We start from the raw sequence: 23,271 nt of genomic DNA, 5'->3' as shown, positions 1-23,271 counted from the left end.
CTTCCTTTGTCTTTCTGCTCTTCCCCTGAAGATTTAACTCACTCCTCCCTTTCTCCCAAGCATTGCTTCCCTTCAATATCACTCTCCTGTCCTTGCTCCAGGAACCTCAGTGTTTCTAATTTTTCCCACTTGGTAAACCTGTAGCATAGAGCAGCTATGTTGGATGTGATCCTCCTCCCCACCTTGGCCCCCGAGGATTGGGCATTTCGGAGTAACTACCATCCTTATGGAGGGCTTGTAGGCACACCACTGGAAACACAGGGATAACGCACTTCTTTTAATTTTTGCTTCCTGGATGGGAGGAATGAATAGCTTTTGATTTGTTAGCACCACTCAGGCTGGAGAAATACATGGTGACTAACTCTTAGCCCACACTTTGAATGGCTGCATTGTTCCCTTTATTGATATTTTAATACATGTGTTTTTCATTCCACCATGCTGACTGGAGCTGACCATGGCCCCTTATATCACTGGGATGATTGAATTGCACCCTGTATACCTGCTCCTTGGTTTCCTATTCATTACAAACTCACATTAGCTTCTAAAGCCAGGCTTCCTCAGTAATTGCTATTTGGTATGAAAGAAACATCCATTTCCATTCTGTGCTAATTATTATATTTAATCTGAATCTTTCCATAAAGCAGAGAGCCAATTGTCCATCTTTTATACAACTGAGGGTAATTCTTCCTGCCTCCGTGTCTTGGAAGGTTGTCATTCTTTTCCCCTCTTGCACTGTAAACTGAAGAATAGTACGATCTCACATCAACCTTTCTTCTTTTAACCACAGCTTGGCAATAGCACATCGTTCTGCCGTGTCTGCTTACCCTCCAATGACGGCTGTCTACACAAAAGCAGAAAAATGTTAGAAATGGATTGTACTTCCCCAGAGAGATGTGGAGTTTTTATTTCACCTTGCCTCTCCATTGTTGCTGCTTTGTAATGAATCTGTGCTCAGAGACATCTTGTCTGAAAAACTGCATTTAGAATCAGAGTGGGGAGAAACACATCGCTTGTACCTTTTGTTTCACATTTCTGAGATATGTTAACAAGAAGCAATGGAATTATTTGTTTGGCAGATTTAGTACCTTGGACCACAGCAGGGTTTAACAATCTTTTTGACTTGCTTTATTCTAGATAATGGGTGGTAATAAACCAATGGGCACAAACAGCACACTTTTCCGGGTTTGTGTCATCTTCAGGTCACAGCTAAAACAATCATTAGGCCTGGAGCAGTTCTTAACTTACAGTGAACACAGCTTTATTCCACCCCCACAATTGTTCCTAGCAAGACAACCTCTCCTGGCAGCCTCCTAGGCAGTGTTTTGAGCACAATGGTGCATGTCGTATGGTCATGTGCATGCCCCCATGCTGCTCTGCAGGGAGGTTTTTTTCTGCTTCATAGTTTCAGTGTTAGTAGTCTAAAAGAAAATCTGCTGATGCGTGGAGTCCTGGTGTCCTCCCCATCCTGCTATGACTTTTGGTGGATGCTTGTTTGTGGACACAAATTGGCGCTTTCTCCTGGGCTTTGGTTAAGGCTCTCTGGAGAGTGAAATATCTCTGTCAAGATGGGAACAGAAACTTTTCTGCTGTCTCCAGTGCTGCTGGTCCCACGGGTGTAGGATGAAGCTGGAAAAGGGACTACCCCATTTCTCCTTGTCTCCAAGGCCTGTGTAAGCCTCAGTTATTAAGGACTGGTTCAGGTTGGATATGAGGAGGAATATCTTCTCAGCAAGAGCAGTGAGGCAGTGGCACAGGCTGCCCAGGGAGGTGGTGCAGTCACTGTCCCTGGAGGTGTTCAAGAGCCGTGTGGATGTGGCACTGAGGGATGTGGGCAGTGGACATGGTGGAGGTGGGCTGATGGTTGGGCTGGGTGATCTTAGAGGTCTTTTCCAGTCTTAATGATTCTGTGGTTCTGTGCTTCTATGGTTGTCTCCCAGGACCTGCAGGCTGCAGGCATCAGAGGAACAGGCAGGGAGGCTGCTTTCAAAGGGGCTGCTCTTTCCTGATGTCCCCTGGTCTGGCTGCTGGCTTTTATGCAGAGTAGGTGTGAAATGATGACAGAACAGAACTGACACGTAGTTGGCACAGATATCTATGAGAGCTCAAAATGCAAAGCCCTGGAAACAGTCTGAAATAATGGATAGTTTGTTCCCGGCACTAGTTCATCTAAGCAGCTTTTACTAAAAAAATGCACACTACTGATCAGAACATCAGCAATTATGTACTCATTTTCCATTATGTTACGCTAAAATTAAATCAATACAAATTCAAGGATTTTGCTGAAGCAAACCTTGTAGCACAAGCTTGCATGATGCAGTGCCATAGTCATACACCAGCCTTCCATGAGAGTCTTTGATAAAACTTGTGGAATACATGGACGGAGACTAACATCAAATTCTCTTACTCAGAGATCACGTAGGGAGGTTATACCCCTGGGCTGAATTCCTGGGACTCTGCTGTTCTTACCTTAGCTTTGTAAGTGAATCTTTCTGATCTTCAGGTGAGATAAAGATGTTACCATGAAGTCAAGGCTACTTAAAAGATGAAGCATAACAAACGATCATTAAAAAAATGGGTGTTGTAGTAAGTATGATGTAATATGGTGATGATGGCAATAAAAGATGCTCATTGCCAAAACACTTGAGCTTTGGGTAGTGTGGGTGGGAGTGCAGCTCCTTTATGGCACAGTTAAGCATTTCAATTCCTGAATCCCTGTACAGAACAAACTAGGAGGTAGGTGATGCTCTCCAGTGCACTAGAAAGAAGATAAGTAGTGCACTGAGAAACAAGAAGCACTGCCAGTACTATAATCAGAAGACAGCTGGACTCCCTGCAGGACATTTCCCCAAGGAACCAAACCAGAAGAAGCCAAAGCAAGTAAACAAACAGCACGACTCTTCTGGGACAGACTTACAGATTCTTCTTTCTTCCTGGGAAAGGATAGCTTCCAGAAAGCTTTCCAAAAGCAACAGCCGTTTCACTCGTGGCCTCAACACGTGCTTGGGAATGACAGAGAAAAAAGCAACCAGGACTGCAGAGAAACTTGAAGCCATTTTAGAAAGCAAAGTCATCGATGAGCAAAAGGAACAGTTCCTGAATGTAGGCTCTCCTTCATGGACTGACTTCAGGAAGAGCACTGCCGTGTGGTTGACTCATCTGTTCTTTTATCTGCCAGATAATAGGGCAAGATTTCATCATATTCATAGGAAATCAGTATTGCACTCCTGCCCTGAACCAGTAAGCAACCATATGTTTCAAACACAAACTGGTAAAAATAACTGTGCTATTAAATCTAAAGAAGAGGTTTTAAGTCCTACAAGCCATATTTGACAAGATGAAAATCCGCTTTTTAATGTAGACTGACTATTCATGCAGCTTCTCTGTTTTTGAGATTTTCATATTCATTTTACATACAAGAAAGGAAAACAAAGATAAACGTTATTCACCTTTGCCAAGATATTATTTATTTTTAGGGAAGCAACCACAGAAGTCTTAAGAATGTGATGCACCATGTCACCTTGACTGTTCCCAGTGCTTACTTCCACGTTAGCGGTGTTTGTGCCTCTCTTCAGGAACACAGGGCTTCAGCAGTTCAAAGAGACTCTGGAAAAACAGCAATAGTTTTCATTGCATTTAAAGATATATATATATATATATATATATAAAATCACCTTAACTTGGGTATTCACCGTTTCACTTTGATACAGGAAAGAATGAGATATCCCATGTCTGTTTTTGTCTCCTTTAAAACCTGGATGATAAACACAGCACCACAAACTCAGCAGGGCTCAATTTGTGGAGCTTTCAGCTAATTAAACCCCACGGTCTGCATTGGTTGGAAGCAAACATTCTGTGTGGGTTTGTTTGGGTGCTTAACAAGAAGAGAATTAATAAATATCCAGGCTGAGTTCATTACAGCAGATTTTGTTCTTCTTTTCTCTCAGCTATGCCTGACCCCAGTGTCTCCATTTGTTATATGAACTTAGAAAAGTTCAGCATGGTAAGAAGGTGCCTGAGTGGAAAGAGTTTTGTGTTATAATTATGAAGCCAGTAAACCTAGGGCCAAGTTCTTGGAAACATAAGCCTGAGGACTCATCACTTGGTGAAAATATTTTGCACAGATTTTGCTGATAACTCTGTACTATAATTGTCATGTCTACACAAGTAGAAATGTGATTGAAGCACTAGGGCACAACACAGTTTTTACTTAGTAAAACCAATGGCAGTAATGACCTGTTAGTAGCTCAGACAGAACTTGAGGTCCTTACACATGCTGTTCTGAAGTCTGTCCTTGCATTATTTCTGTTGTTGCCTGGGGCAGCCAGGTTGAACATACCACTGACTTCCCCTATGCACTCCATAATTTCATCTTTGTGGCAGTGGAGATAAATTCCAGGTTCAGTATTTTTTTGAATGTTAAGGTCCTGATAAGTTCAGAGTACATATGCATTTGATGAAGAAAAGCTTTTTTTTCTTTTTTATGCTTATATTTATTTATTTATCCTAATCCCTGCTCTGAAATATGTGAGGAAAATAAATATTGATTCTGTATGCAGCCTGCCTTGGCAATGGTCTTACTGCAGGGAGGGCAAAGCATGAGGGCCAGGTTTCTGGTTTTGCTCTGAAAGGCACAAAGCTGAATTAATATCAGGTTCAAACTCTGACTCCGAAAAGGTGCTCCTTGTCTACCAGAAGAAGCTCAAGTGGCAATAGAAAATATGAAGTCTTGATTATCTTATGAGGAATTCATGATTGAATGCACATTCAATGCACATTTTGGGAGAATGAGAATTAATATTCATAGACAATCTTAAACGAGAATTTGTAACCAGAAAAAAAAGTATGTTTGAGTTCTGTAATGATAATGTTCTTTCACAGCTGCTTTTGTGAGTGGGGAATAATTTTGTAGCACTATAGCTGATGTTGCCTTTCTGGTTTGTGGTAAAATTATAAAGTAAATGTTTCCTCCAAAGAACTGCAGAGCTGTTTATGGGAGCTGGAGGCGCACTGAGACATGCGGATGGAGTTCTGATGTGTTGCAATATTGTGGATCGGTGTCATTTCATTGCACTGCCTTCAGCATGCTTTCATCCTATAGAAGATACCGTTACAAGAAAAAAAAAAAGATGTGTTTTGTCTTTAAGTTTTAGGAAAACATATTCATGCAAGGATGGCCATATCTTTTTTCCACATTTATCATTAGATCCTACGTGCTTATTTACCCACAGACATAGTCATACTTTTTCTACTCTAATGGGAAATTTCTGCCGAAAGGAAATCCTTGAATGTGAAAAGGCCAGAGGCTGGTACAAACTAAACAGAAGAAGATTAAGATCAAATACAAACCCACGGTGTAAGAAGATAAGAGACAACATAGTTTCAGAATAAAATATTTAGATAAGGATTATTTGGGATGCTGAAGAGGATGGAAGAGAGGAGATTAGCTAAAATGGTGTGCTTACCTTCACACTGAATTCTTTCTTCCCTACATTTCTCATCCCCCCTCATCTGTCTACATCACGTTTGTGTTTTCAGTCTCCTTATCTCTATACCTGGTACCTACCGCTTAGTGAGGATAGTGCTGCAGGAAGTACCGTTACAAAGAATTCTGACAGGCTTGTTTTTTAACAAGAAGAAATGTCATAACAGAACACCCCTTTCCTACAGTGGGCAAACTCAGCATTAAAAACTTGTATATCACATTTACTGTAGAAATCTAAAAGCAAGGACATGAGATCTTGCCATCCATGTAACTGGAAACAGACAGGTTTGGGGTACTTTTTAAACTATTACGTATTTGATCTTTAATTTTTAAATGGAAGCCAAGACTATTCATTCTGTGAAAGGTTTTATGGTCAAAAGGTACATAATTCTTTCTTAGCTGTTCAAAAAAGTGATGTCTGGAGCATCACTTTTTAATAATTTGAATGAAATTTGTTATTCAGTGTTGCCAGAAGAAGTAACCTTATCATTTCTATTTGGTAATAAATTGCTGTAATATTTGAGATGTAACATCTCAAGGCATAGGAGCTGTAATTTGTAATATACTGAGCTGATGGTCCAATTTAAAAGCTAACAGTAATTTTTAGAGCTGCAGTAAAACATCTGGCATCTTGCAGCAGCCCAGTAAGAGAAGTGTTACTAGATTAATCTTTATTAAATTTTTGTGTGTGTATATATATGTATATAAAATATACATTATGAATGGGCACACTTAGTAGAGATTGTAGAGTCAATCATCTAGAACAGATTCAAAATTTTGACTCAGAAGTCTTGTTTAATCTATCAGACAAAAGTACACAGTGTAGTTCAATGGTCATAGAAGAATTATATCTGATCTGGACTTCCCCAAAGCTGCATTGTTTGAACATAAAAACTGTGTGGCTTTAAGCTGGTGAAGTAGCTCACTGCAGCAGCACTTTGTTTTACCTGGCCCCTATCTCCCATGAAAAGAACAACAAGGATGGGTTGCAGAAGAGGTGCTTTAAACTGGATCTTAGGAAGAATTTTCTCATGGAGGGGCTAGTCAAGCATTGGAAGGGGCTGCCCAGGGAAGTGGTGGAGCCACCACCCCTGAAGGTATTTAAGAGATACGTGATTATGGCACTTGGGGATATGGTTTATTTTTATCCCTGGTAGTGTTAAGTGAACTTGATGATTTTGAAGGTCTTTTCCAACATAAACAATTCCATGATTCTAGTTTGCAAGTCCTATCAGCTCAGCCAAGCTAGTGCAGCCTTTAGCTGATCAATCTCCAGGACACCTGCTTGCTATGCACCCAGGCAAAGGGTAGGGACATCAGTGGGGAAACCCACATGGCCATGCAGGGAAAAGTGCTGGATATTTTGTCTGTAAGACAGACATTGTCAGGTCTGTGATGGCCACCAGCAGGCGGTGGAATGGGCACATCCCCATGTGGATGACAAATTAGTGACAAAATTATGCCAAGTCTCAGAGCTGGAGAGAGCTGCTGAGGGAGCAGGAGCAGGCAGCTCACTCTCCAGGGCTTTTCTCTCAGCTCTGCCCTCCATCTCATCTTTGCTCTTGCTTGGCAGAGGCTGCTCAAGGCTGTCCTTACATGCTCCAGCTAACCTCCTCTCTCTTGGTAGGGGAAGCTTGAGCCACAGCAGGATTCCAGGAACAGCTGTAAGAGACTGCAGGAGCCTGTCCGGGCTCTTTTAGAGCAAAGTCAAAGGGTTGCTTTAAATCGCTGCTGCAGACATGCTTTTGAGCCTCCTGTCTTTGGGATTATAAGGAAACTCTATCTGTTTTAGATAAAAGTAAACTCTTAGCCATTTAAAATGATGCCTTCTCCAAATGGTCCAACACGCAACCCTGAATTGCCCTGAGATTCTTGCAGCCTTGCAACGATCAGGGGAAACATTCAAAATCCGGAGATATTTCAGCATGATTCCTAAGATTTTTTTTTTTCTCCCCTTCTCCCCCCTCCCCAAATCCAAAGCAATGGAAACAAATGAACAAACAAACACAAAATCAAATTGCACCAATACTTCTGTGCAGAGAGGCAAGAATCAAGCGATACCTCTGAGCCTGCCCTGAATGGTTCAGCTTCCTTGGTGCTTGCACTTGAGTGCCTTATTCAAGACCAGCCTAGATGTTGTGAAGTGCATGTCCCAGTAGATCACACTGCAGATGTACTGGCTGACCTGTTGTGGACCTTTTGGCCTTTTAGCATTCCCAGGAGATGCTAGCTGTTGCCTACAGATGTGCACTGTGCACCCGGTGCCCAGGTCCATCAAGTAGGAACTCAGAGGCAACTGACTCATCTAGAGTTAACACTGACATTTTGAACCTAGGTTAGCAGGAATTGCAAAGCGTACAAGGGCCCTGCTCCCTACCCTGCACACATGCTTGAAAGTCTGTTTCACCAATGCATTCATAGAGCAGGCAGTCAGTAAGCAGGTCTGATATTCTAATGGTTTCTAAATTGCTGATGAATTAATGGAAAGAGAAAATGAGCTGGAAATGCTGACAGTGCAGGTATGTATTTCAGGAAAGCACAGAAAAAAAAGAGTTTTTTCCATCCTAGAATGGATGATACCCATAATGCAACAAAGTATTGAAATTCTGAGGCAGGAACCACATACATTTCCTGATCACTGCAGAGCTGTAAGCACATTAGTGTCTTCTTGTCACCGAACAAAGATAACCATACTGTACTTAACAATCTACAGCTGATGAGTATCACCAGGATTAATTAGGAAGTGTTAGGTGCTTACAAGCTGATGAGGGCTGTTAACAAGTTTTAGGTATTGTCATGCTTCATTGACATACGCAAAGCACTAGAGCTATAAACTCGGAGAAGCTCAGACACTGCAGAGATGAGAATGATATAGAACAGCTAGACAGGATGCTAACATTTAAATATTGCTGGACTATGTATTTAAGGTTTTTTTTTTTTTTTTTTTTCCCCATAAAGTGCATGTTTCTGTTTTGATTAGTTATGTGTGCCCCATCCCTGGAGGCACTTAATTGGATGGGGCCATGGGCAGCCTGAGCTGATGGGGGCAGCCCTGCCCATGGCAGTTGGTTGGGGCTGGGTGGACTTCAAGGTCCCTTCCAACCCAAGTTGTTCTGTGATCCTAGGACACTTATTAACATATGTTCTTCTATTGAAATTGTGCTGGTTTGGGGTTTATTAAGCCCTTCACTCTCTATGCCAGCGTGAATGCATGTATGTCACTGCTCAAGGGCAGAAGCAGCTCCGTGGGCATCTGCAAAGCTGTGAGTGAATGAATGCTCAGGGGCTGCAGTGGCTTGAGGTGGCTGAAGCCAAACACAGGTTCTGGTTGTGACCTCTTCACGATCCTGTGCTAGGGGCATGGCATAGATGAACTCTGAATTTTCTACTTATAACCCAGGAGATGCATACGCATACATGAGGCTCGCTATTAAGTAAATGATCCACAGTTACAGGCCCAATTCCATTGCTTTCTCATCCAGATCTGCTACCCAAGGCTGTGGCATTGTGTCATCGCTTTCCTTTTCCTATAACAGATGTAACCAAGAGATAACAGCTTGTACAGTCTTCATTTCTAAAGGACAAAAAGTGCGTGCATGTGTGAAGGGAGGGAATCCAGTATATGGGACACAGTATGTTTTTTTCTAACCCCTATGAAAAAAGACTTTTGGGAAATAGATGAAGTAATTTATATTTTTAAGTTTCCTTTTGAATTTTTTTGTTTGCTTTTCATAAGAATTTTCATATTCTTCTCAATTCAGTGATACTTTTCAGTATGCTGAAATAAGTTTTTGGGATTTTTTTTTTTTTGCTTTTTAAATAGATGATGTGGAGAAACTTGTGGGTTTTTATTTAACGAATTATTTTTTTTTAGCTTACTTTCATTGATTAGATTTCTAAATTAGGTATTTAGAATTTCTGTCATTGCTAGAATATTTCGTTTGGAAGTTTCATCTGATAATGAATAACATCAACAGAAAAGAACATTTGCTGCAGCATATGTTGCTGCTAAAAGCCAAACTCTGCTTGGACTGAAAAATACTGTCCTTGGAAGAATTGCACCCAGCTTTCCTTGCATTCCATTTGTGTGTCCCAATCTCACACTCCAACAGAAGAGGTCATAGAGCCAAACAAAGAAATGCTTGGAAAAAGCAGATATTTTCCAAATGAGGGTATGTTTAACTTATATGAGGATGTATTATGTCATAGCACAGGTAATGTTTCAGGATGATTTCTGTATCACTGAAAAATGGTTTTGTTCAGTACTATCATGAAAGTAATAGTGCAGCGTTCCAGCTGATGGTTTATATTTTAATAGACCAAATCCAAATGTGAGTCCACTGCAGTATCTGTTAGCACAAATCTAGGAGAAGGTGGTCGTCTAAAAGGCATAGTTTGGAGGGCTGCAAACAAATATAAAATCCATGCATTTTGCATTGCTAAGATGCTGTTAATAGATACTACACTAAGAGGAAATGAAGACAAATTTGAGCACAGACTCTCACCTTGGTAAATGGAGAACGGCCATATCAGGGAATGGGGGAGATGGGAAGCAGTCAGCGTGCATACGTGGGATACAGGGGCAAAAGTTGTGTATTGAAACTGAGTGACAGTTTGGATTTGTATTCACAGTTTTCTCAGACAGAGAAAGGATTTTGGACAGGTTAAGATGAGAACCCAAGGAGATGCTTTCACCAGGAGCCAGGGCTTTTGAGCAGTCACAGTTTCTCACTTTGGATCAAGTGAGAAAACAAACAACCCAGCCTTTCCAGCTTCTTCCTTGTCTTCTTCTCCTCTTTGTCCTAGTTTTAGGATGTTCTGTTAGTCCAAAACTGCATCTTGCATCTTTTCTTTATGCTTTTATGCCTTTTGTTGAGCAAACAACTTTGTTTTTTAAATGATGAACACTATCTGGCTAAAACATCCTTTAAGCAACTTCTTGCACTTTTGCTCAAAGACTATAAATAATACTAAACTGTCAAGAAAGTTCTTTCTTTTTCTTGCCTCCACTCATCTGTTTCATCAAGAAGTTGTTCCACTTAGTTATGTAGGTATTTCTTGGAATATTTGTAAAGATTTATAGTGCAGCACCCCAAGTAATATAATAGGATATTGATCTGTGAATAACACTGCACCTGGTATACTTTGCCTTGATCTTGATGTGTTTTAGCATCATGGGTGTCCTGGTACTGCTGCTCAGATATCCTTTGGGCATCAGGTAGGGTCCTGTATGGGGAAGCCTGGTCTGAGTAATTGTGTACTACCCCTGGCCCACGGTCCTTACAGATGCATCTGCAGAAAGCTGATGATAAAAGTGAACTGGCAATAAAGGAGAAAGTTTTAATCCAGAAACAAACTAGGATGTATATATGGCTTCCCGATCAAAGTGGAAAAGAATTCGATAAGGGAGAACCATTTGTCAGATGTCAGAACTTAATTTTTACATGGGTAGATAGTGATAGATAGTTCTTTTTAACTAAAACAGAAAAGATTTAGGTTAGATGTTGGGAGGAAATCCCTTCCCTGGGGGGCAGTGAAGTGCTGGCACAGCTGCCCAGAGAAGCTGTGGTGGTCCACCCCTGGAGGCTCTCAAGGCCAGGCTGGGGCCCTGGGCAGCCTGAGCTGGTGGGGAGGCAGCCCTACCCATGGCAGGGGTTGGGGCTGGGCTGGCTTTGAGCTCCCCTTCAACCTAAGCCATTCTGTAATTGTATCTATGATCCTATAAGTCTAGGAAAAAACATTGAAGTTCTTTATGTTATTTTGATACTTCCTTCTGTTTTTAAAAGTGTCCAAGTTACACATTCCTTCTTTATATGCCTTTTTCTAGCTCTCTACTGACAAACATAAAGTTTACAAGGAGAAAGCTTTGACCCCTTTTAAATCTGTGGAGTGCCTTTGGGTGATGTGCACCCACAAGTGAAGGGTATAAGGCATTTAAGTGTGTTCCCTTGGGCCAGTGCTCAAAACAACCCTCAGTGCACACTCCTAAATGTACCTAAGACTGGATTCCTCAGCCATACTATCACCTGAATGTGCTGTATCCACATAATAGACAACAAATGGTTGTTAGCCTTCCTTTTTCATATGTGATGGATTCCCATGTGTAAAAGCAGTAGCTCTGTTCTTCCTGCCACTGTAAGGCAGGACCCTGGCCAGGGTGGGCAATGAATAGAGAATGTCTGCCAACAGCAGGTGCTTGCATCAGCTCACTCATCCCAGCTTCACTGTGATTTCTGCAGCGTGGCAGGTGAAAGCTTGCAGCTAGCACACCCTGCACAGCAGTGGACTCCATGCTCTGTAGTTCTATTGCAGGCTTGAGGGGCTTTCTTTGTAAAACAGCTTGCATACTTACGTTGATGGTCCTACCATCAAAAACACACTGTAGAGGCTATATAGGGAGGGGGATGGTTTATTGATGCCAGTGCACTGCCATGCATCTGCAGAAGCAGGGTAAGGCCTGGATGTGAGTCAGTGCTGCAGCAGCCGAACCGATGAGAGCACAGGCACAGCTGCTGGAGGGCACAGAGGTGCCAGCAGCACTGGGCAGGCCTCAAAAATGTGTGGGAGAGCTCCAAAAGCCTGCCAGCTGCTGGTTTCTGTTATACCACACGTACTGTGTTATAGGGACTGCTGTGCAAAGACTAGAACTGTAGTGCTTTGTTTGGTCTGCTGGAGGATAAGTATTGTGTTACTACTTCATCTGTTCTTTTTCCAGAAATCACACCAGGCTGCAGTGATCTCTTTTTGCTCACCCACTATAACTGATTACAGGTAAAGTCAGGCACCTTATTTCAAAGGAAAAAAACAAAAAACAAACAGGTTTTAAAATGTACAATTGTCACAATGATCTGATTACACTAAAAATGTGATTAACGAGATTGAAAACAATCCTTACGTCCACTGCACATTTCCTCTGCAAAACTCTGAATATAGATTCTACATAGGCAGGTAAAACTGAAGTTTATTTCTTGTCTCCACCTGTGAAATCCTGCTGCAGTCACTGAGGCACCTGGGGTATAACAGAAGACAGGTAATGGCCACTCATTTTTATCTTTAAAGCAATATCATGTCACGCTTCTGAAAGTCTTATGATTCAGGGCGGGCAGCTCTTCACAGCAAGAATGTCTGGAATGCTAAAAATAAAAGCCCAGGGAGCTTTTAGGAAAGAAAATTGAACGGTAATGTGGTGATGTTTCAAGTGGGTGGGAGCAGAAATGCCACAAATGATAGGTTTTGACTGGAGATGTGAAACTTTTAATCAAGTCCTCTTATGTTACATTTAATTTCAAGGAAGGCCTGACGTGTAAATTGTAGGCTAATTGCAGGAGGTGTTAGGGAATGTGAGTAAGGTAATCACCTGAATGGGATAAGCTGAGATGTAAAATTTCCTTCAACACATCAATCATTAAACTTTTCTTAACACAATGAAGCAATGTGTTCACCTCAGGCCTTCATATGTCTGATCATTTCTCTTCCTGCATGGAAGAAAAGCTTTGTCATACAAAACACCTTCTGTTCCTACTCACTTCACAGCAGAAAGGTGATGGGTTTCAAAGAATGAAGGAAGAAACTACCTTCCTGATACAATCCTTTCCCTAGAACAAAGGATCTCAGCATCAGTTGTGAGAATCTGAAGACAGAAATGTCTTATAGCCTCCTCAGAACCAGCCTGTCCTTTCCAGAATGATTTTCAAAAATCTATGTACAATCTTTACCTGGCCCATTTCTCATGATATCACATGGTTAGTTTTCCATCTTTAACTTAGCATAATCTGCTATTTATTCTTACAAGGAATAAGTAAAGAATAGAATAGTAGAATCACAGAATCTTTAAGTTTAGAAAGATCTCTAGGACCACTGAGTCCAGCCATCAGCCCACCCCCACCATGCCCGCTGCCCACATCCCTCAGTGCCACATCCACACGGCTCTTGAACACATCCAGGGATGGTGACTGCACCACCTCCATGGGCAGCCTGTGCCACTGCAGCACTGCTCTTGCTGAGAAGAAATCCCTCCTAATACCCAACCTGAACCTCCACTTTTGCAACTTGAGGTCATTCCCTCTTGTCCTATTGATTCATCAGTGTGAGTAGATCAGCTGTTTGTTCAGATACCTTGATCTCCAAGAGGCTTCAACTGCCTCCAAAGGTGTGTGGGGGAAAATAATGTGAGGAGCTGTTTTCTCTGATGCTTTTTAGCCACTGGATATCTTCAGAAATCCTGTTTTTCAGGATCTTGTATGTCCAAATCCTGTATGTCTCAGTTCTAATTTAGGCAATTATTCTGCATTAACACTTGACAAAACAAACAGAAGTTAAAAGCAGGAAAATTGAAATTTCTGCACCGCATGTTAATCCAGGGGGAACATCATCACATTGTCATGGATTTTATATATGGGATTTAAAGCGTAGGGAGCAAGAGAACCAAATGTGTAAAGTTATTTGGGATATTAGGCAAAAATATTTCACAGAAGAACTATCTGCAGTGCTGTTACATACTAGCCAAAGATTACTGCTTTTAGCATTTCTGTCATTGTGCCATTTGCTATCAAGACAATGGTCCCTTGTTAGCAGAAAGAGATGGCACAGGAGAAACAGCTACTTGAACTGAAAATAAGTGGCTCTTCAGTGAAGCTGATTATGAACGCATGTGACTGTTTCTGCTTGCAATAGATATGCTGAACTGGCTTTTCATGTTCTGCTGCATTAGGTAAAAGATCTTGGTGGAAAATAAATGCAGGGTTACAGTGTACCCGGGGTGAGCCACAGTGCAGTGCATATTCACTAACACAGTAATAATAGCCTTCTGAGAAAACATATGCTGAACAACTTGTCTGACATCAACACTTCTCTGTTTTCCCCAGGAACATCAATAATCAGGGTTCTTTTCAATGTGTTACTGATGCAGGATGAGATTTTCTGAGGTGCTGAGCAACAACTTCCCCCTCTTCCCACCTCCTCCTCAGCATCAGTGATTGCTGTTAGCACTTCATGATTTTGGAATTTAAAACCCGCTATTTTCTCAAGAAGAGGAAGGATATTGTGCTTAAAATGTATTTTCTTGGTGTATTTTATTACTAAAATCACCCTTAGTGCCTGAATGTGGGTCATGGCAAGGACACAGGGGCTGTACTGCTTCATGGGCAGCAGTGGATTCCCAGAAAATCTGTGAGAAATGGTGCTAAGTGGTAGCTGAGCTCATCATAGGTTTATCTCCTCCCTCCACCTCCTTTCTGAAGTGTGAACAGTGTTCATAAGAAAAGCCATGTAAGGAAGTTGAGAAATCTTGTTCCTACACAAGGGGATTTATTGGCAAAGGTGCTACCAAAGTGCTGAAGAGACAGAGAAAGGAACTGTCCTGATAGAGACGTCCTGTTAGTTTGCAGCTAACAGACAAACCAACCAAGTTCAATCCTGAAACATTATCCATTTCTCCACTCTGGTAGTGCTGTAATTTCCTTAGGCTCCAGTTCTTCAGTAAAACATAGTTTGGTTGGGTGCCTGCACTGAGTTATTCACCCACTCCAAAGAGGAGAAGGGGAAGGAGGGCAGAGCTGGAAACACAGAGATGGAAACACAGTAGACATGGAACAGCTTTGACATCAGTGTACAGGTGTTGTTAACACAGTGGGAAAAGAGAAAAGAGAAGAGAAAAAGGAAAGAGAAAAGGGAGAGAAGAAGGAGGGAAGAGGAGGGGGAGAGGAAGGGAAAAGAAGGGGAGGGGATGGGATGGGAGAGGAGAGGAGAGGAGAGGAGAGGAGAGAGGAGGGGAGGGGAGGGTAAGGGAGGAAAGGGAAGGGAAGGAAGAGAAGAGAAGAGAAGGGAAGGGAAGGGAAGGGAAGGGAAGGGAAGGGAAGGGAAGGGAAGGGAAGGGAAGGGAAGGGAAGGGAAGGGAAGGGAAGGGAAGGGAAGGGAAGGGAAGGGAAGGGAAAAAGAGAAGAGAAGAGAAGAGAAGAGAAGAGAAGAGAAGAGAAGAGAAGAGAAGAGAAGAGAAGAGAAGAGAAGAGAAGAGAAGAGAAGAGAAGAGAAGAGAAGAGAAGAGAAGAGAAGAGAAGAGAAGAGAAGAGAAGAGAAGAGAAATTAAAGGAGAAAGGAAAGTAGAAAGAGAAAGGAAAATGGAAAGAGGAAAATGGAAAGACACAAGGAAAACAGTTAAATGATGTGTATACGTATTTGTTTTATAACGAAGTGGATTGTATCATGTGGCCAACAGTGAAGTACTGTCAGCTAACCACAGATATTTATGTTATTTCCCTGTACAGAAGTATCATGTTTGAATACAAGCAATACTAGTGAGATACTTGACTTGCCTGCCCTTCCTGTGTTATAATTGTAAACAAGCAGATGCAATCCATAATGCTCAGTAAGATTTCCTCTTATTTCCTTTTGGAAATGGATTTAAGCAAGACAAGGCACTGAAATTTAATCCTAAGTGAGCAAATACCAAATCCTTGGCATGGACACAATCTTGTCATGAATTTATATGGGAGCTTTAATGGTTTTGTAAATTAATCAATAATGTGGTTAAATTATATTTGCTCAGCTAATTACATTCCATGTCCTGTAAATTAGAAGCTCGGTAGTCCTTAAGAAGAATCAATGCTGCTGCTTGTCTCATATTTGTGTTTTCTTACTCCTATGCTATTAAAATGTTTGTTTATTTGTTCTGCTACAAGCTGGTAGCATTTTCTTTGCTGTTTGAATGGCAGCCATGGGGATGCCAAGCAACGCAATGATATTTACATTATTATGTATTAATATGAAAAATCCATTTCAGCAGTGTCAAAATACTGTACATTTATAGCCTCCTGAAAATCCTTCTTGTTTCACCCTTTGGAGAACTGGGCTTAATCACTTTCTTCCCCCAGGAAGTTGTTGGGATTTTTTGATGACCGAAACGAACCTTGGCTGGGTTCTTTTCCTCATGACTTTGAAGGGCATGGCATGAGCTGGACTTGATGACACCCAGAGGCTCCTTTGAAACGGAATGATTCCTTGATTCTATGGCTCAGACTGACTGTGAACTTCTCCCCACACAGTTTTCCTAAAGTCCTGCTCCCAAACTCCCATCACTTCCAGGTCTGTATGACAGGAATAGTTTACAGCACTCAGAGCATCAAGTGATTTTGGTTACACAGATCCAGTCTCCCTCACAGTGAGCACAACAGCAGGAGGAGCAAATGCAAAAAGCAGACATTTTTTTCCTTCTCACCCATGAAAATGGTTTTGGAGCTGCCATTGGACAAACTGCACTGTTCAGAGGAAGCATTTAGGAGAGGCATGGAGCAGCACGTTTGATTTCAGAGATGAACTTAACCAAAAGAGTATAATGGAAAATCACCTTGCCACAATCTGGGCTCAGGGGGTCAGAAAGAGGAGAGGATGCCTGCCTTCATCCTTCCATCATGTCTCAGCAAGCAGAGGTTGGGAAGGCAGGGGGCTGTGGCATCCAAAATGACTATGGAAAGATTTGTAGAGTACTTCTTGCATTTCCTGCCTTCTAAACCATACTTTTATGCAGACACACAGAACCAGAACTGGGGAGTATAAAATATTACTTGAAGTGAGACTTTTATCTCTCCCCTATCAAAAAGCTAGCATATTTAGCATGGCACTGCTTTAATTTGTTTTTATTTATTTTTTTTTACATTCAAGTAAATTCTGCTTTTGAAAAAATAAAAATGGCAAGAAACGAAATGGTGGGAAGAAAGTTCAAATAATAGCAAATGAGTATTTTAATAGCTAGCTAATTACATTCTACATCGATCTTTTACAGTGTAATAAATTAGTTCTGTCTTAACATATGGAGTACTAGTTATAACAAAAAATCCTAGCTTATGTCTATTTTTTTTCTTTGTGATAAGGCACATCCAGGCTGAATATTTCATGCGTACATTCATAGCTACATGAATTGGGAAGAAAGAATCCACTGTTGTGTCTGATTATTTTCTAGATTTTTGTCTGCAGTTTCAATAGCTTTGACTTTCACAATGTCCTTCACCTGAACTTCCCAGGATTGTCCATAGGTCACTCAAGAAATCTTGGATGTACAGCTCACCTGCTATCCATAATTATACTTAATTTATGCTATTATTTTAATGATGTCTTTCTAATGTGTTTGTTTGCATGCTGGTATCTCTTATGACTTTTTCTCTGGAGAGCCAATAATTTTCAGTGCTCTCAACTGCATCATGGGATAATTCAGTCTGGCTTTGAGGAAAAATTTCTTCTCAGCAGGAGCAGTGCTGCAGTGGCACAGGCTGCCCAGGGAGGTGGTGCAGTCACCATCCCTGGAGGTGTTCAAGAGCCATGTGGATGTGGCACTGGGGGATGTGGGCAGTGGGCATGGTGGGGGTGGGCTGGTGGCTGGACTGGGTGGTCTTAGAGGTCTTTTCCAGCCTTAATGATTCTATGGTGCTATGATAAATGCTGGGGTCACTTTTACACTGGATAACACTGTATTGTGTAAATCACAACTCCGTGCAATGATTGAAGCATGTGGACAACTCCAGAAATTTGTCTATCCCCACATACTCTGTAGAGCAATAAATAAGTATAAAGCTATATGTGTATACAGGTATTAGCAAGTCTGAGGACTTTTATTGTTCCTTTCTAACTCTTCAGTGGTGTTTTGAAGCTCTGACTATCCTCTAAGAAGATATCCATTTCAATCTCAGAGTCCTTTTGTCCCTTTGATTTCCTTTGTTCCCTGGTGCTGTTGCCACAGTGCTCTCCAGGCTTCTGAACAAGAGCACTTTGCAGGCAGGGGCCCAGTGGTGGGGCAGGCAGCTCTGCTTTCTTCCTGGCCCACTGCCACTGCTGCTGCAGGAACCTGAGCTGAGCTGGGGTCAGAAGCAGAGTACTGTACATTCAGGGCAACAACTTCATTGAGTGCACCAGCACACACAGCCTCTGGTTGCAGAGTCCATTTCCTTGGCTCTGACAAATTTATAGACAAAACCAAGGGTTAAGTGTAGGGCTTTTTTTTTTTTTTTTTTTTTTTTTTAAAAAAAAAACTTATAAATAATCAACTTCAATGCAAATGTACCTATCCCAGAAGGTGCATTTATACTAAGTGGCTCCTGCTGGTTTACACACACCCCGTCTCGTCTTGACTCTTGCTTTGGAAAGCTGTTCCACTTGATTGCTCGGTTTGCCTCTTTGAGTCAGTGGTGGCAGGGGAATTATAAAGACGACAAAGGCGCAGCCAAGTCCCTGGCAGCGCGTGCCAGATTCGAGCTGATTTAAAGCTGTGCAGCCTGACTCTGGAACTTTCTTCACACAAACGACAGCTACTTTTGGACAGTTTCTTTCTTATTTTCTTTCTTTTTTTTTTTTCTTTTTTTTTTTTTTTTCCTTTTTTGCCATCTCGTGGAACCTGCTGAGCGGTGCACACCTTGCAAAGGCAACATGATCAATGGTGCGTTGCAGATTGCCGGGCTGCTCCTTGGTGGCCTCGGCATGATTGGAACATTTGCAGTCACGGGCATGCCTCAGTGGAGAGTGTCTGCCTTCATCGAGAACAACATCATTGTGTTTGAGACCATTTGGGAAGGCCTATGGATGCACTGCATCAGGCAAGCCAACATCAGGATGCAGTGCAAGGTCTACGACTCCGTGCTGGCCCTCTCGCCAGACCTGCAGGCATCCAGGGGACTGATGTGTGCTGGGTCGGTGCTCTCCTTCCTGGCTTTCATAGTTGCCACTGTTGGAATGAAGTGCACGCGGTGCCGGCAGAGTGGCTGGCCGACCAAGGGCTATATCCTCTTGGCAGCTGGGCTCCTCTTCATCCTCTCAGGTACCACTGCGCTCGTTCCAATCTGTTGGGTTGCCAACACCATCATCAAGGACTTCTACAACCCTGTGGTCAATGTGGCACAGAAAAGGGAACTAGGTGAGGCACTCTACCTGGGCTGGGTGGCTGCTTTCTGCCTTATGGCTGCTGGAGCCATATTCTGCTGCTTTTGCCGCTGTTGTGAGAAAACCAGGAGCTACAACTACTCTGTGCCTCCTCACCACCTGCCACTCAACCAACACTTGCATGGGACCACCGAAAGTGCCTACTCTAAGAGTCAGTACGTCTAGATGACTCCAGCCTTTTCCTTGTTTTTACCTTTTCTTTAAGCATTTTTTAAAATTGTTCAGTCTGTCTGGATGGATTTGAATGAAAGTTTCCTTTCCTCCTGTTCTGTAACTGCTGCTGTGGTTGCTGCATACAACCTTCAGCTGGCTTTTCTGGAGTAATGCCACAGCATGGACAGTTGTACCACATGGGAAGATGACTGTTTAATGCTATCTCATAGCAACTTGGAATAGCTTTGGGGTTGTGTGGATTTGCTTTGGGTTGCATTTTATGTGTAAAATAGAAATGAAGGGCTCAAACTTCCATGGAGATATGAAATACAGGCCTACTGCAAAGAAAAGGGGTGCTGAGCATATAATTCCATTTTTTTTCTTTCCTGGGAAAGAGGGGATAACAGTGAATAAGGACAAGATAACAATGGTTTAAAAGAAAAGCGTTCACTAATGGATTGATTTACTGTGGGTTTGCTGGAGAGTTTTGTGAGGAATTTATTCATCAGAGGAAGGTAAGCTGAAATACATGAAAAATACTCCTTATTTCAGAGAACAAATACAGCTCTATATTCATCCTAAATACCATCATTTTGGTGAAAGTTACTATTTCTTTTGTAATCCATACAGGTCGAACTCATTCACATCCTTCTTTTTAGAAGTGACAGTTTTCCCTTGCAAACTCCTTGTAACTCAGAACATTTTGCAATATTGCGTAGGTCACAAGCACTGTGTTGGCTAGCTACCACAGAATGCTATGAAATATATGCCTGTGAAAAATGATCTTTTGATCAGTCAGGCCCATATTTTTGCTGAGATCCACTCATACCAGCATGGTTTATAGGCAAAAGAGCATAAACAATGATAATATTTTCTCACAGCTAACACCAAAACAAGCTCAACAATATTTTTAATAACAAGATCATGTACCCATGATAAAGAACAATGTAATGAAACTAAGTCTACAGAAAAATAAATGTAGCTCCATAAAAATTAATGTAAGAAATGACCAAAATTAATCAATAGTGATAATATTTTTAATAGAATTTTGTAACCTCGGGCCCGTGGAAACTAATGGCATTTTGCCTTTGACTTAACTGATGACACAATTCAATTTGTGGTGTTTAATGGAGAACAACATTTTTGCTCTCAAGTGTGATTGACTGTTTTAAATATTTTGTAGAAAGTTTATGATGTGATCTGTAATTCTGTAGTAAATTCCTTAGACTATTACAACTCGAAAATTCAGAATCAAATCCTTCACTTCATAACATGCAACTCTGAGCAAGCTAGAAAAAATAATCTGCACACTACTCTAAAACTGTCTCTTTGTAGTGTTTATAAGATCCATATTAAGATATTCAGGGGAAGTTCAAGTTGAATATTAGGAAGCATTTCTTCTTAGCAAGAGCGGTGCTGCAGTGGCACAGGCTGCCCAGGGAGGTGGTGCAGTCACTGTCCCTGGAGGTGTTCAAGAGCCGTGTGGATGTGGCACTGAGGGACGTGGGCAGTGGGCATGGTGGGGGTGGGCTCTTGGTTGGGCTGGGTGATTTTAGAGGTCTTTTTCTGCCTTAATGATTCTATCCACTTGTGTATGTAACTTTATTTTTTTTCTCCTTATTTTTAAGCAAATTATTTCTAAATGTGTATATGTGTGATGATCATGAATTTTTTGTAATATAGCAGTATGTGGTTATATTTCTTTCATATTCCTTCGTTAATATTTATACCCACATCCAGTCTCTTTCTGGGGAGAAAAGAGAGTGGAGGATCCTACACGAACTTGTAGCTAGAGCACCAGGATTTATAACAGTGTCTGCAATAAAGTCACTTGTTGAGTTCAACCCTCTAAAACGTAGGTGCAAGATCTCACTTAGAAAACCACATTCATATGTACAGCTGCACTGTAGTTATCTCTGCTGTCAAAACATGGAATGATTCATACAGTATTAATCTAACTGTCTGAGGAAAGCTTCAGTGGAAAGTGAGATAAGTAAGTGTGACATCTCTGTAAAAGCCCTGTGAATATTGAACACCACTGCTACACTGGATAGTTTTATCTGTTCCTGGTAAAGCACACAGTGATGTTGTAAAAACACAAAAGAAGATGCAAGAAGATTTCTAGAAGTATTCCTAGGACAAAGAGAAACACGGATCTGATGAACTGTGAGTAGGAAACTGAAAGATTTCATAATAACAATCCTATATTGGCTGCAAAATATCCGCCTTACTAGGGCACTTAACCGCCTTAGTGTACCTCCAACCATTTCCTTTGAACTATACCTTACCTGCATACCATATATTCAAGAGCACTGAAATTAAAGCTTCACTTTTAAATAGAGCTCACCTCCCTCAGATCTATGCATTGAGTGAGTCCTGAGAGGTCTGAGAAGAGGGTGCCAACACAAGGCATTAATATCCCAGACCTAGTCCACTGCCTGCAACTATCATTTTCCAAATATTGAATACTGAAACTTGGAATTCATGTTTTTGCTTACAAACAAGGGAAATTATTTGGGAAATAAGGAACTTTATCTCCACAAATGAAAGGACAGGCTGGTAGCCTATCCTGCACTTGAGGCAATTGCATTCCTGCATTGTGAAATGGATGTGGAGTCTTGCCAGGTCCACCAGGTGTCCTCTCTGCAGTGGCAATGACTGCACAACTTGCAGGCCAGAGGGGAGTAACGCTCTGTTAAACCTCAGGTGGGTGAAGGCTCAAGATTTCAATCACTGCTCTGTCATTCAGCAACTGGGCTTTCATTTCTAATGGGCCTCTTTGGAAATTCTCCTCCTGTTGCTGCAACTGTTGTGAAGGACTGGAGGTCAGGGCTGCTGCCTGCACTTGTAGGCACTGTTCTCACTAGTGCTAGGCAATGAGGTGCTGAGCACCCAGGTGGCTGCAGAGCCATCATTTCAGGAGGGCCTGGATGCAACTGAGCTCTTGTCTTGAGTGGTCTCACATCTTTAAATGAGAACAAATAACCTGAAACATGAGGTTATCACACATCTGCAGATCTAATAAGGCCAGCTGCATATAATGGATTTTGTGCCTCTTTAAGGTCCCTCCAGATTCTTCTCCAGGCTGAAGAGCCCAAGCTCCCTCAGTCTCTCCCCATAAGGGAGGTGCTCCAGCTCTCTGGTCATTTTTGTGGCCCTCCTCTGAACCTGTTCCAACCGCACCATGTCCTTCTTGTGTTGGGGGCCGCAGAACTGAGTGCAGTACTATGGGTGGGGTCTCATGAGAGTAGAGTAGATGAGCAGAATCGCCTCCCTCGACCTGGACAGAGTAGGTGAGACCACATAATCCTAGGTCTTACAGCCAAGAATGCTCATTAGTGAAATGTTTAAATGGCCTTCCTGTGTCATCACGGACACCTGTGACTGCCACCACCAGAGGCAGGTGCCTACGCAACAGCAGAAGGCCAGTGTCCGCAAACAACAATGCTTATAGAATCATAGAATCATAGACTCTATATTCTATGATTCTATTCTAATTTTATAGAATCATGCTTGGAGGTTATTGTCCCCATTTCCAGTCTCTAGTGCTCAGAACACCTTTATCTGGGATTTGAGACATTCACCAAGGGTTGTTCTTAGACTCCGCACAGCAAATACAGCAGGATTTCTAAGCATGAGACATGATGCACAGCTCTCCCTTCCTGCTGAGCTGGAGGAAGAGCAATGTAGGCAACTCTAGCATGTAGCTACAGTCC

The 23,271-nt window shown here is 41.9% G+C and overlaps 1 protein-coding gene across 1 annotated transcript; it reads left to right on the top strand.

Annotated features, from left to right (window-relative positions):
• Positions 1 to 18,892: 18,892 nt before the first annotated feature.
• LOC140260700 (claudin-8-like) lies at positions 18,893 to 19,567 on the top strand. Its single transcript, XM_072353295.1, has one exon. The coding sequence runs from the start codon at positions 18,893 to 18,895 to the stop codon at positions 19,565 to 19,567; it is 675 nt and encodes a 224-aa protein (XP_072209396.1).
• Positions 19,568 to 23,271: the final 3,704 nt, after the last annotated feature.

This window comes from Excalfactoria chinensis, chromosome 1 (assembly GCF_039878825.1).
Source record: "Excalfactoria chinensis isolate bCotChi1 chromosome 1, bCotChi1.hap2, whole genome shotgun sequence".
In the NCBI taxonomy this organism is placed as follows: Eukaryota; Metazoa; Chordata; class Aves; order Galliformes; family Phasianidae; genus Excalfactoria; species Excalfactoria chinensis.
The sequence above is the reverse complement of the archived record's forward strand: the minus strand, read 5'-3'. Positions and strand labels throughout refer to the sequence as shown.